Here is a 12,025-nt window from a genome sequence, read left to right on the forward strand (position 1 = left end):
TTTTTTTTAAGATTTATTTATTTATTATATGTAAGCACACTGTAGCTGTCTTCAGACACTCCAGAAGAGGGCGTCAGATCTTGTTACAGATGGTTATGTGCCACCATGTAGTTGACTGGGATTTGAACTCTGGACCTTTGGAAGAGCAGCCGGGTGCTCTTACCCACTGAGCCATCTCACCAGCCCCGATATACTTTCTCTTAACACTGAACTTCTCACTTGTTCTCTGAGACAACTCCCCCAGTGCCCCTTCTGCCATGTAGCTGCTTGTTTGCCAAGTGGCTACTTGCAGACCTCCATAGCTGAACATGCCAGCCTAATTCACCAGCATGGATTTTTTTTTTTTCTTGGTCTTCCTCTTTTCTCTTTCTTTTCCTCTGGGAGGTACTAAGATTTCCACTTGTGTGCCCTAAACTTCCTTCTGAATCTCTAAGTTTTTTTGTTAATGAGAGTGGGAACTCCCAAGTTCCCATGTAATAATTAGTCAACTATGAAGGCATCCTAAAGAAGTTCCTGTTAGGATAGGAAACAAGTGACAATGTTCAGGACTTTAGCAACTTTATTTCTAAGGGACTTGGTTGACTGCTGAATCAACAAACACCTTCCCCCAAGTCTCATTTGGCCCATGACATCTTCATTATGAAGCAAGGTTATGCCACAGAATAGTTTATATTTCTGGTTGTTCATGTATTCCTAATACAGCAGTGCAATTACACACTGGGTACATGTCTTTGTCTCTCCTGGATCACCATGGGCTCCTGTCCCAGCAGCAGCTTGTACTTAGGAGCTGAAGGTAGATCAAAACAAAATCCTGATGACTTGTAGTGTTTTCTGGTTACACTTGGTGAATTTAACCCAGGAGGTCCCCTCTGATACAGCTAGCAGTCTTTGAACCTTTTGTCAGAACTGTGTAAGCATTGTAAGTTTTCATGGTGTATGGCTTTTGAGTTGACCTTGTGGTTCTTACTCTAGGCTAACTTTTTATGTCTTATTTTTAACAGTGAACATAAAGATTCTGAAAAGAAACACAAAGAGAAAGAGAAAACCAAACACAAAGATGGAAGCTCAGAAAAACATAAAGACAAACATAAAGACAGAGACAAGGAAAAACGAAAGGAGGAAAAGGTACAGAACGTTGCCGTAGGGGAAACAAGAGTTATGAAGTACTTTTATTTTGATTACTTTACAAGCAGTAATGAAAGTAACTTTGTTATATCTACCCTTGACCCTGTAGAAGACTTCAGAGTTACCAGGTAGTGCTGTAGCAAAAACAAAACAACTAAACACTGGCTTCCTTGCGATGTACTCATTAAACTCCCCACTCCCCTATCAAAAACCTTTAGATTCAATCTGTCTGAAACTATGATAACAACATTATTTACCACCATGTCTTTGATGATACAATAAGTCTGTTTATTTTATACTACAATGTGCCTATAATGTTTCTGGAAACATCTTTTCTGTTTTAGGAAAGTTTTGTTTTTGGAAAACCTTAAAGCTTTACTGGGTCTCCTTTGATGAAAAGATTGAAGATTCTGGGGCTAGGTCTGTACTTAGTTGATAGTTTGACTAGCATGCAGGAAGTCTTATGATTTCTAGCACTACTACCTAAACCAGTTGTGTTTGTGTGTGCCTGTTATCCCAGCACTTGGGAGGTGGGGAGATAGGAGAAGTAGAAACTCAAGGTCGTCTTGGGCGTCAAAGTGAGTTAAAGGTGATCCCCAATCTTGGATGTATACCCTGTCTCACGAAAGAAAGAAGATTCTCGAATGAAAAACTCAGACACTGGGGAACAGAGTCTGTGGAACAAGACATCCTTGTTTACTCCTGACTTACAGTCCCTATCTTTCCATGAGGTAGTCAATCAATGCACTGATCACTTTGTGACTTTTCAGAGACCCTGTAGATAAGGAGTTGAGGGTCATCCCTTTGTGTGTATGTGTCAAGGTTTTTGAATGCTTTGTTTTTTTCTAAAAAGTGAAAAATTTGTAGATGGGGAAACATACACTAGAGAGGGCAGGAAATAGACTAGTCTGTTTTATGTCTCCCCCCCCCCCCACTGTGAGGCTTGCAGCAAATTTTTGAGTAGTGGATATATTTATTGGGAAGATGAAATCTACTATTATTTTAAGATTAAAAAGTTGCTGTTTTGAGGAAGAACTTTCTCAATTAATTTCACCAGAATTGTCAAAAAATAGCCCTGGGAAAATGTCTTTAGTTGACCCACTTCAGTTTTGCTAACAAGAAGAGTCAGTCCAGAATCAATATGCTCCAAAATAGCCTGTCATGGTCTTGCACTTCCCGAACACTCAATGGCTGTGATTATCAGCACAAGACATGAACAGTATTGAGTCTGTCAGCATTCTGTCTTGGAGAAGGGTAGATGAGGTCTCTTCCTTGAAGACTACCATCCATAAATGATTATTAGAGGAAGTTGAGACATTTTCTCAAGTGGTATAGTCACTGGTAAGGTGCCTATTTATACTCCTATAAGTAATTATGATTCAACTCAGTGGGACATCCAAAAAGAAGGAAGAAAAGACAAGTCATGGCAGTGGAAGACACTGGTTGGGAAGGGGATCATGAGGAATGGGGGAATGAGTGGATCAGAGTACCTCTTATACTTGCATATGCCACAATGAAACCTGCTTTATCTATAATTAGTGTATGATAATAAATTTAAAGTCTCCCAAATTGATGATAATCTTCTTGAATAAGAGGTTTTTGTCTTGTTTTAGTATTAAATACTTTCAAGGTACTCACTGCGAGGCTGTGGTTTTACCTTGCAGATTAGAGCTGCTGGGGATGCAAAAATAAAGAAGGAAAAGGAAAATGGCTTCTCTAGGTAAGACCTTTTACTATGGTAGCTTTTTTTGTTTGTTTGTTTGTTTGCTTTATTTGTTTTGTTGTTGTTTTGGGGTGATTCTACATGGTGGTGTCGAAGTTATTCCAACATGAACTGAACTAGCCACCTTGACAATTCATAAAAAGTATTAAGAGTACTTGACCTAGGCCAACTTTGGTTTTTTATTAATTCTAGTTAGTGAGACTGAACAACATTTATCCAGAAATTTACTAGAAATGGAGAAGGCTATCAGAATGAGATTTTAAAAGTTGAGGTATGTACATACCACAAAATTTGCTATGTTAGTGTATATATAGCTTACAGGCTTTTATTGTATCCACCTCACTATTCCCCAATATTTCAAGAGAAACTCCTTGGTAGTAATCATGGAATTTCTTAGTCTAAAATGAATTCCTCATTTGTAATATAAGACATATCTAGACCCTTATTGGACTTAATTTTAGGGATAAGTGTATATATATATAAGTGTATATTACCTATAGGCTTTTTTTACACTCTGCACTCCATCTGTTCTGTTTTCCTCATTTCCAGTTCCCTAAAGTAAGTGCTCAAGTCCACTCTAGATTGAGAAGATCATTTAAGATCACATTGTATATTCTGATGTCTTCCATGGAACCACGCAATGGATTTGTTAAGACTTGTTGAAAGCATTTGCCTTATTGACTGTAACAGAGTTTTGAGAGGTTTGCTTTCTTGAGATTTTGTATCCAGGTCCTTTAGAAAAAGAAGCAGGTGCCTTTTATAGGGATATTTTACAAATGGAGCAGAATAATAAAGTTGAGTAAGCATTCTACAAAGTACCTTAGGATCTGTTAAATGATAAAATGAGGCTCACAATGTCTAATCTTTGCCAAGAGATCATGTAAGACTTTTCTTAAACTAAGATACGAATAGATTATTTGAACTTTGAAATCACTTAAAGACGTTGGGGGATTAGAAGGACAGGAGTGTGTGCTTTGCCTTTGATTGTTTTTGCTGGCCTGCTCGTCAGCAGTGAGTCTTGTAGAGAAGCCAGATGCTTCACTTAAACTCCTTTTTTTTTTTAAAAAAAATGAATATCTTTGAAGTGTGGTAACTCACTATTTGCTTTCACACATGACACTTAGGATGGGGCATTAACTTTGAACCATTGGATGTTGTAGTGTCTTCTCTGGATCTCCAGGGCTTTGTAATTGATTGGGAATAAAAGGTGAAACAGCTGTAGAAGTGGCATTTGGGAATTGGGGGAAATGTGCTAGAATGAGAAGAGCTAATCTCTTTAAACCTTCAGATTTTGTTGCAAGCAAACTGGATATAATGCTTTTAGAAAGAAAGGAGAATACATTATCTATACTTCATGCTGTGAATATATTTTACAGTTGAGACTAGATACTTATACTTCAGATCTACCACTTCATAAATGGCAGCTTTATCTTGGGAGGCCTTTTTTTTTTTTTTTTTGGTTTTTTGAGACAGGGTTTCTCTGTGTAGCCCTGGCTGTTCTGGAACTCACTTTGTAGACCAGGCTGGCCTCGAATTCAGAAATCTGCCTGCCTCTGCCTCCCGAGTGCTGGGATTAAAGGCATGAGCCACCACACCCAGCTGGGAGGCCATTTTCTTTACTGAGTTAAAGTCAGTGAGGTCTAATTTGAAGAGATATACCAAGCCAACCTAGGAAAGAACATTCCAAGGTTCCTGAGTGTTTGTTCATGTCATCAGCGATTCTCCTTCTTCCTCTTCCCCATCATCACCATCACCACCACCTCCTCCTCCTCCTCCACCACCACCACTACCACCACCACATCACTAGAAGATAGCTGACCTACATGCTCCCCTATCTCATTATTTGTAAATGGCAGAGTCTTCTGAAGTTCAGAGTGGCTTGAACCATTGAATAAACCAAGATGTTCCTTCACTCTTGCTCCTCCTCCTTAATTGTTGGAAGTGTTGAAATTACAGGTGTGTGTACCCAACTTAATTTAAAAAAGAAAAAATTAGATTTTAAAATTTTACATGTATGAGTAAATGTTTTGCTCATATGTATCTGTGCACTTACGTGCATACCTGATTTCCATGGAAATAAAAATGAGGTGTTGGATTTCCTGGAACTAGAGTTATAGATGATTGTGAGCTTCCTTGTGAGTGTTAGGTAAATCTGGGTTCCTTGCAAGAACAAGTGCTCTATAAGTGTTGAGCCATCTCTCCAGACCCCCAGTTTACTCTTTCTAGTTAGTACAGGTTTCATAATGTCATTGTACTTTGCTCATAAATTAGATAGATAGATAGATAGATAGATAGATAGATAGATAGATAGATAGATAGATAGATATTTTGCAAAGGAAAGAAAATGTGACATTCTTTTCTCCCTTGCCTTAAACCTATCCCCTTCTATTTTCATGAAAATTTTAAGATCTTTTATTTTTTTATGTATATGAGTATTTTACTCTCATGTAGTTCTATACACCATGCTTGTGCCTAGTCACTACAGAAGATCCTCTGGAACTTGAGTTAACAGATGGTTGTGAACCACCATGTGGGTGCTAGTAATTGAACTTATGCTTTCTGGAAGATTAGCAAGTGCTCCTAACCATTATGCCATCTCTTCATCCCCTTTCATGCCACATTTTTAAAAATTGACTTTTTTTTTTTTTTTTTTTTTTTTTGTGAAATAGAGAAAACATGTAATTTGTTCTATTTTACCCGCAAATAACATAATTTTCTTCTTTATGGTGTACTGACAAAGCTTCTTTTGGGCACATACCTAGGAGTAGCATAGCTGGGTCATAACGTGGATCTGGTCATATTGTGGAAGTCCTCTATAGGATTTCCATAGTGGATGTAGCAGTTTACATCCTCAGTTGCATTTTTTTTTTTTTTTTTCCTCATCACCTTTTATCACTGAAGGAATTCAGAGTAAGAACCTGGAGCTAAGAGCTGGGGCAGAGGTCATGAGGGGTGCTGCTTACTCGCTTGCCTGTCATGGCTTGCTCAGCCTGCTTTCTTATATTGCTAAGGACCATCAACCCAGGGGTGGTCCTACACACAATGGACTGGGTCCTCTCTCATCAATCACTAATTAAGAAAAAGCCCTACAATTATATCTTTAGGGTGGCATTTTCTCTGAGATCCCTTCCTGTCCAATGACTGTAGCTTGTGTCACTCAGGTAGACATAAAACTAGGCAGGGCACCTACTTTATGTTATTTATCACAATTCTGACAATTTAGTAATCATTAACTAGCTGTTTTGTTCTCTCTTTAGTCCTCCACGAATTAAAGATGAACCTGAGGATGATGGCTATTTTGCTCCTCCAAAAGAGGATATTAAGCCATTGAAGAGGCTTCGAGATGAAGATGAGTATGTATTTCTTTCATTTTGATTAAAGTGGAACATATAAAGAAATTTCAATTTTAAAAGAATGTTTGTTGCTGCCTTATTAACAATTGTAAAAAATTGGAATCAACCTTGTTCATCAACAAATGAATGGACAATGAATGTTTGATCTTTGTGTGGATAGTAGAATGTGCTTCTCATCTCTATAGAAAAATGAAATTAATAGTTCTGTAGGAATATAGATGGATTTAAAATATATAATAGCAAGCAAGGTCATATAATCTCAAAGAAAAAAAACCCACATTCTCTCCTGGAATACTACTAATACTTTGAAGGAAGAGAATAGGAAAGGCTAAATAGTTGAAAGGGTTGAGGAAGTACTGAATGCATTATGAAAGAGGATATAAAGCTAAATGTTTTTCTACTTCTGATTTTATGTGGAATCTTTTTTTTCCTCCCCCACTCTCTTTTTTACCCATTTGGTGGTAGATAAGGGCATAAACTACTTTCAGTATTGAAAATGTAAAATTGAACAAAGCTGTAGAACTTTATTCTGAGTGCCTACTTTAAATATAGATGTTCATTGAACTAGATCTGGTTAGTTTTAGTATGGTAATTTGGAAGAGTTATATGTATATATAAACTAGATAGATAGATAGATAGATAGATAGATAGATAGATAGATAGATAGTTTATAAAAAATTATAAGGGAAAAGAGATACTTCAACAATTTTTAAAAAGAAAAGCCCAGAGCCAGGCATGATGCCACCACCATTAATCCTATTACTCAATAGGCAGAGGCAGGTGATCTCTAAGTTTAAGGCCAGCCTGATCTAGAGCAAGATCTAGGACTGTCAGGGCTACAGAGAGATACCCTGTCTTGAAAAAACCAACCCCCCACCCCCAAAAAGAATAAATATGTGTATATCTATAATTAATAAAAATATATTAATTAGCCAGACGTGGTGGCGCACGCCTTTAATCCCAGCACTTGGGAGGCAGAGGCAGGTGGATTTCTGAGTTCGAGGCCAGCCAGCCTGGTCTACAAAGTGAGTTCAGGACAGCCAAGGCTACACAGAGAAACCCTGTCTGGGGGGGTGGTGGTGGAATATATATATATTAATTGGTATTTGTGGTTAATAAACTGATTTATAAGAAGTGAGTTTGCTAAGCAAATTAATTTATGGGTTATGTGTAATGTATTTTTTTTCTTGCTAAAAAATAATGCATATTTATTATAGATATTTCAAACCATACAGAATTAGTGAAGGGTAAATTATTTTAGCCCCTTGGAAGTTTTTCAGGTTTGTACCACAAGTAAATTGAGAAATAATAGGTTAGGGATATTGCTCAGTTGGTAGAGTGCTTATCTACCACACTAAAAGCCATAGCTTGATCCCAGGACCTCATAAAACTGGGTGTGGTAGTACACACCTCATATACCAACATTTGGGAAGTGGAGGCAAGAGGATCAGAAATTCAGTCATGGGCTGGTGAGATGGCTCAGCGGGTAAGAGCACCTGACTGCTCTTCCAAAGGTCCTGAGTTCAAATCCCAGCAACCACATGGTGGCTCACAACCACCTGTAACAAGATCTGACGCCCCCTTCTGGAGTGTCTGAAGACAGCTACAGTGTACTTACATATAATAAATAAATAAATCTTTTTTTTTTTAAAAAAAAGAACAGACTGGAGAGTGCTGGGATTAAAGGCACCATCTGGCTTTCAAAAGAAAAAAGAAATTTAGTCATTCTTGACTACAGAGTGAATTTGAGACTAGCTTGGGCTACATGAGACTCTACTTCAGTTCTTTTTCCTTCTAGGATCTATGCCTTTTGATATATAAAGGAACCTTCAATGTACAGAGATAGTGAAGTTGATATTTTTATTTAAGGCTTACATTTACCTCTTTCCTATATTCATCCAATGATAATGTATTCCACTTTTACTAGTTTGAGTATGTAGCTTACTGTATTCTATGAGATAGTCACAGGATTTAAGATAGAATGGCTGAGCTGTAGCACAGTTGATGAAGTACTTACCTTGCAAGCAGGAGGACCTGAGTTTGATCCGGAGCTCACATACAAATTGCAGCTATGGTGGAGCATGCTAGGACTTGGAAAGGCAGAGACAGGAGAATCCCTAGGACTGCTGGCTATTTACTTTAGCTTAATTAGTGAGCTCCATGCTCCTGAGAAACCATGTCTCAAAGGAGATTGAGAATGTTATTTAGGAGGACAGTACAAGTTGTCCATTGGCTTCCACATGAATATGTGCACTCAGACGTATGTGCATATAACATTTAAAAATCAAATATTTTGGCTACAGCTATAGCTTAGTTAAGAGTCCTTGCTGTTCTTCTAGAGAACTCGTTTTTTTGTCAGCATCCATATTAGGCAGCGCTTCATAGCCTCTAGTCTGTTTCTGTCTGTCTTTTAGCTTTATTTCATTTTTTTATATTATGTCATGATCTTGAACATTTATATGTGTATCACATGCATGCCTGGTACCTACAGAAGCCTAAAGAGTTAATCAGATCCTTTAGAACTGGAATTATAGATTGCTATGAGCTGTCCCATGTGGATGTTGGTACCTAAGCTGAGGTTCTCTGCAAGAGCACCCTCAAGTCTTAGCAGCTTGACCATCTCCCCAGACCTTAACCTCATCTTTACCACCATTGAATTCTCATCAAGAATAACAGCAGTCACACCTGCCACGGACACTTTTCAGAGAGTTGGGAGATCCTAATCCTATAGGTGAGAACTCTTGAGTTGTAGTTGCAATAACTGCATATTTATGTTCCCCTTTCTAGTGCTGATTATAAACCTAAGAAAATTAAGACAGAAGATATCAAGAAGGAGAAGAAAAGAAAATCAGAAGAAGAGGAGGTTAGTAAAAGTTCTTGAGGCATACATTTGTATAAAATAGCCTTAAAAAGCATGAGATTTTTTTTCAATTGTGGGTATCATGATGCACATGTGGAAGTCAGAGGACAGCTTTGAGAAGTCGATTCTCCTCGAAATTGAAGTGGGGTTATTAGGTTTGGTAGGATGTACCTTTAACTGCTGCATCATCATCTCATGGGTCCTAAAATAGCTCTTGAGGCCAAATGAGCTTTAGAAATTTTTTCATTTGTTATAGTAGTAGGAGTGGGGGAAAGTTGCAAACAATTGTGGCTGTGCTGAGTTTGCCAAGATTTTGAAGTATCCAGAGTAACAGCCACCCTTGAGTCTATTCATAGCCTGTGTTGATATTGATAAAGTATGCCACCTGTAGGTATGCAGAAAAGTGTTCATAGGAAGTAACTCTAAAGATTCTGTCTTAACAATACTTCATGACCAATAAAGCATGCTGTTTCCTCATTTTAAATAAATGCTCTAATTTAAAGTCCTTTAATCAGTGCCCTCTTGGTTGTAGGATGAAATCTAAGCTCTGGAGTACCTTTCCTCAGTCTGGCCTCTGCATCTTGTGCCTTGCTTCATTTGTGCCTCCTGAACTCACCTTCCTCTGGCCATCCTGGCTGCCTCTGTTTGTTTTTCACACCAGATTTTGTACTTCACATTTCTGTGTGTAGTACATGCTGTTCTTCTGTCTGGAACACACATTATTTCCTCCTTTCTAGTGTTTTATAATCTTCCATAATTTCATAACTTTAGTTCAAGTACTTTTCCCAAGAATCCTATTTGGTGCTTGTGGTAGATATAAATAGAATAATGTAGTTCTTTTCTTTATTTTTTAATTTTTTATTACTTGTACTAAAAAGTTATTAGCAAGAATTTTTTAAAGAAGACATCACCAATTCCTTAGGCTCTTAAGTAGAATTCTTAACTTTTATCTTCATCTGTGAGGTTAATGAATGTTGTGGACAAAATGGGCTTAAACTTGGTTAGGTTAAAATGTACCAGCAGTCATAGTGATAATGGGGCATGGGCTTTTGAGATTGTTATCTCAGCATGAGTATTGTGACACACACCTTTAATCCCAGCACTCAGGAGGCAGAGGCAGGAATATGAGTTTGAGGCTACATGGGGATGCATAGTTGAGACCTTGTATTCAGGAGGCACAGAGAAAGTAATTTGATCAGTTATGGCGACTGCCAAATTGTAATCTCACCACTTTGAAGACTGAGATGGGAGAATTATGAGATCAAAGTCTAGCCTGGGCTTCCACAGTGACAACTAAATATGCCATTTATCACAGAATTAAGAACTTGATAGTCAGGCTGGAGAGATTGACTGCTTGCTCTTCCAGAGGTATTGAGTTCAATTCCTGACAACCACATGGTGGCTTACAACCATTCATAAAGGGATCCAGTGCCCTCCTGCTGTGTCTGAAGACAACTCACATAAATCAGAAAGTGGGCATCAATCCCCTGGAATTGAAATTAGTTGGTTTTAAGCCACCATACGGATCCTGGGAATCAAACCTAGTCCTCTCTGCAAGAACAAGTGTTATTAACATCTGGGCTGTCTCTTCACTCCTTTTGTTTTTTCTTTTCTTTTTCTTTTTTTTTTTTTTTTTTTTTTTTGAGATTTATTTTTTTATCTTATGTATATGTGTACACTGTAGCTGTATAGATGGTTGTGAGCCATCATGTGGTTGCTGGGAATTGAATTTAGAACCTGNGTACACTGTAGCTGTATAGATGGTTGTGAGCCATCATGTGGTTGCTGGGAATTGAATTTAGAACCTGTGCTCACTCCAGTCAATCCCACTGGCTCCGACCCAAAGATTTATTTATTATTGTAGCTGTCTTCAGACACACCAGAAGAGGGTGTTTGATTTTGTTGCAGATGGTTGTGAGCCACCATGTGGTTGCTGGGATTTGAACTCAGTGCTCTTAACCACTGAGCCATCTCTCCAGCCCTCTTTTCTTTTTTTTAAAAATTTTAAAGTTTTTGTGTATGAGAGAGACCTGCTTGTACCGTGTTTGTGTCAGATGCCTGCAGAAGTTAGAAGAGAACGGGAGAGAGAGAGAGAGAGAGAGAGAGAGAGAGAGAGAGAGAGAGAGAGAGAGACTCTGAGTGTGAGTGAGAGTTTTACTCTGTTACCCAGGCTGGCCTTAAACTCCTGGCAATCCTCTTATCTCACCCTTGACTATAGGGATTTTTAGACATGAGCCAACACTTTCCACAAACATTATTTTAATGCTCTTCTACTTGCACACTTGTATTCCTCATTGCTACTTACAATGCAATAGTATAGCATTTGCTTTTTGTCCTTAAAATAATGCTTAAAGACCTTAAAGTTTATTACTGCTTTGATTACCATCTTATTACAGACTCACAGGATATTCTCTAGCCATTTTCATTTATCATATTCTGTTGGTTTTTGTTTGATTGATTGATTTTAAAATATACTTAGGGTTTCATTATGTTCAACAGCAGCTATATAAACTTGATCAAATGGCAAACTTCAGAAATATCTTGATTATTGCTGGAAGAGAAGAAACCAAATAGTTTCTAGCTGTGCCATTTCATAAATCATCTTTTATTGCTATATAAAACTTAACAAGTAAAGCCTCATGTGATGCTGAAAATGTAGGTCAAAGTTAGAAATTCTTCAGAAGAAAGTAGTTTCTCTGGAGTCTGGCTCTTTACCTGTCAAGTCACATTTTTGCTGGCCATGTGTGTTTTGGATTTGTCTTACTCTTGAGTTTGAAGCTTTTTTTTGTTTTTAGAGTTTCATACGTATACACCTACGGTTGACCTCAAACTCAAAAGATCCCTCTGCCTCTGTCTCCTGAATACTAAGATTGAAGGTATATGCTACCCCCAGCCTATTTTTGTGCTTTTAAGATTGGAATCTGGGAGCTGGGTGTGGTGGCACACGCCTTTAATCCCAGCACT

The 12,025-nt window shown here is 37.9% G+C and overlaps 1 protein-coding gene across 1 annotated transcript in view; it reads left to right on the forward strand.

Moving 5' to 3' along the window:
- Nucleotides 1-12,025, forward strand: part of Top1 (DNA topoisomerase I) — an 80,117-nt gene that overhangs the window by 32,892 nt on the left and 35,200 nt on the right. The window contains exons 4-7 of the mRNA XM_021192205.1: nucleotides 1,002-1,125; nucleotides 2,790-2,845; nucleotides 6,106-6,201; nucleotides 8,989-9,064. Of these exons, the coding sequence (XP_021047864.1) occupies nucleotides 1,002-1,125; nucleotides 2,790-2,845; nucleotides 6,106-6,201; nucleotides 8,989-9,064 (352 nt within the window). The remainder of the gene's footprint in view (nucleotides 1-1,001; nucleotides 1,126-2,789; nucleotides 2,846-6,105; nucleotides 6,202-8,988; nucleotides 9,065-12,025) is intronic.

Source organism: Mus pahari, chromosome 3, assembly GCF_900095145.1.
Source record: "Mus pahari chromosome 3, PAHARI_EIJ_v1.1, whole genome shotgun sequence".
Classification (NCBI taxonomy): domain Eukaryota; kingdom Metazoa; phylum Chordata; class Mammalia; order Rodentia; family Muridae; genus Mus; species Mus pahari.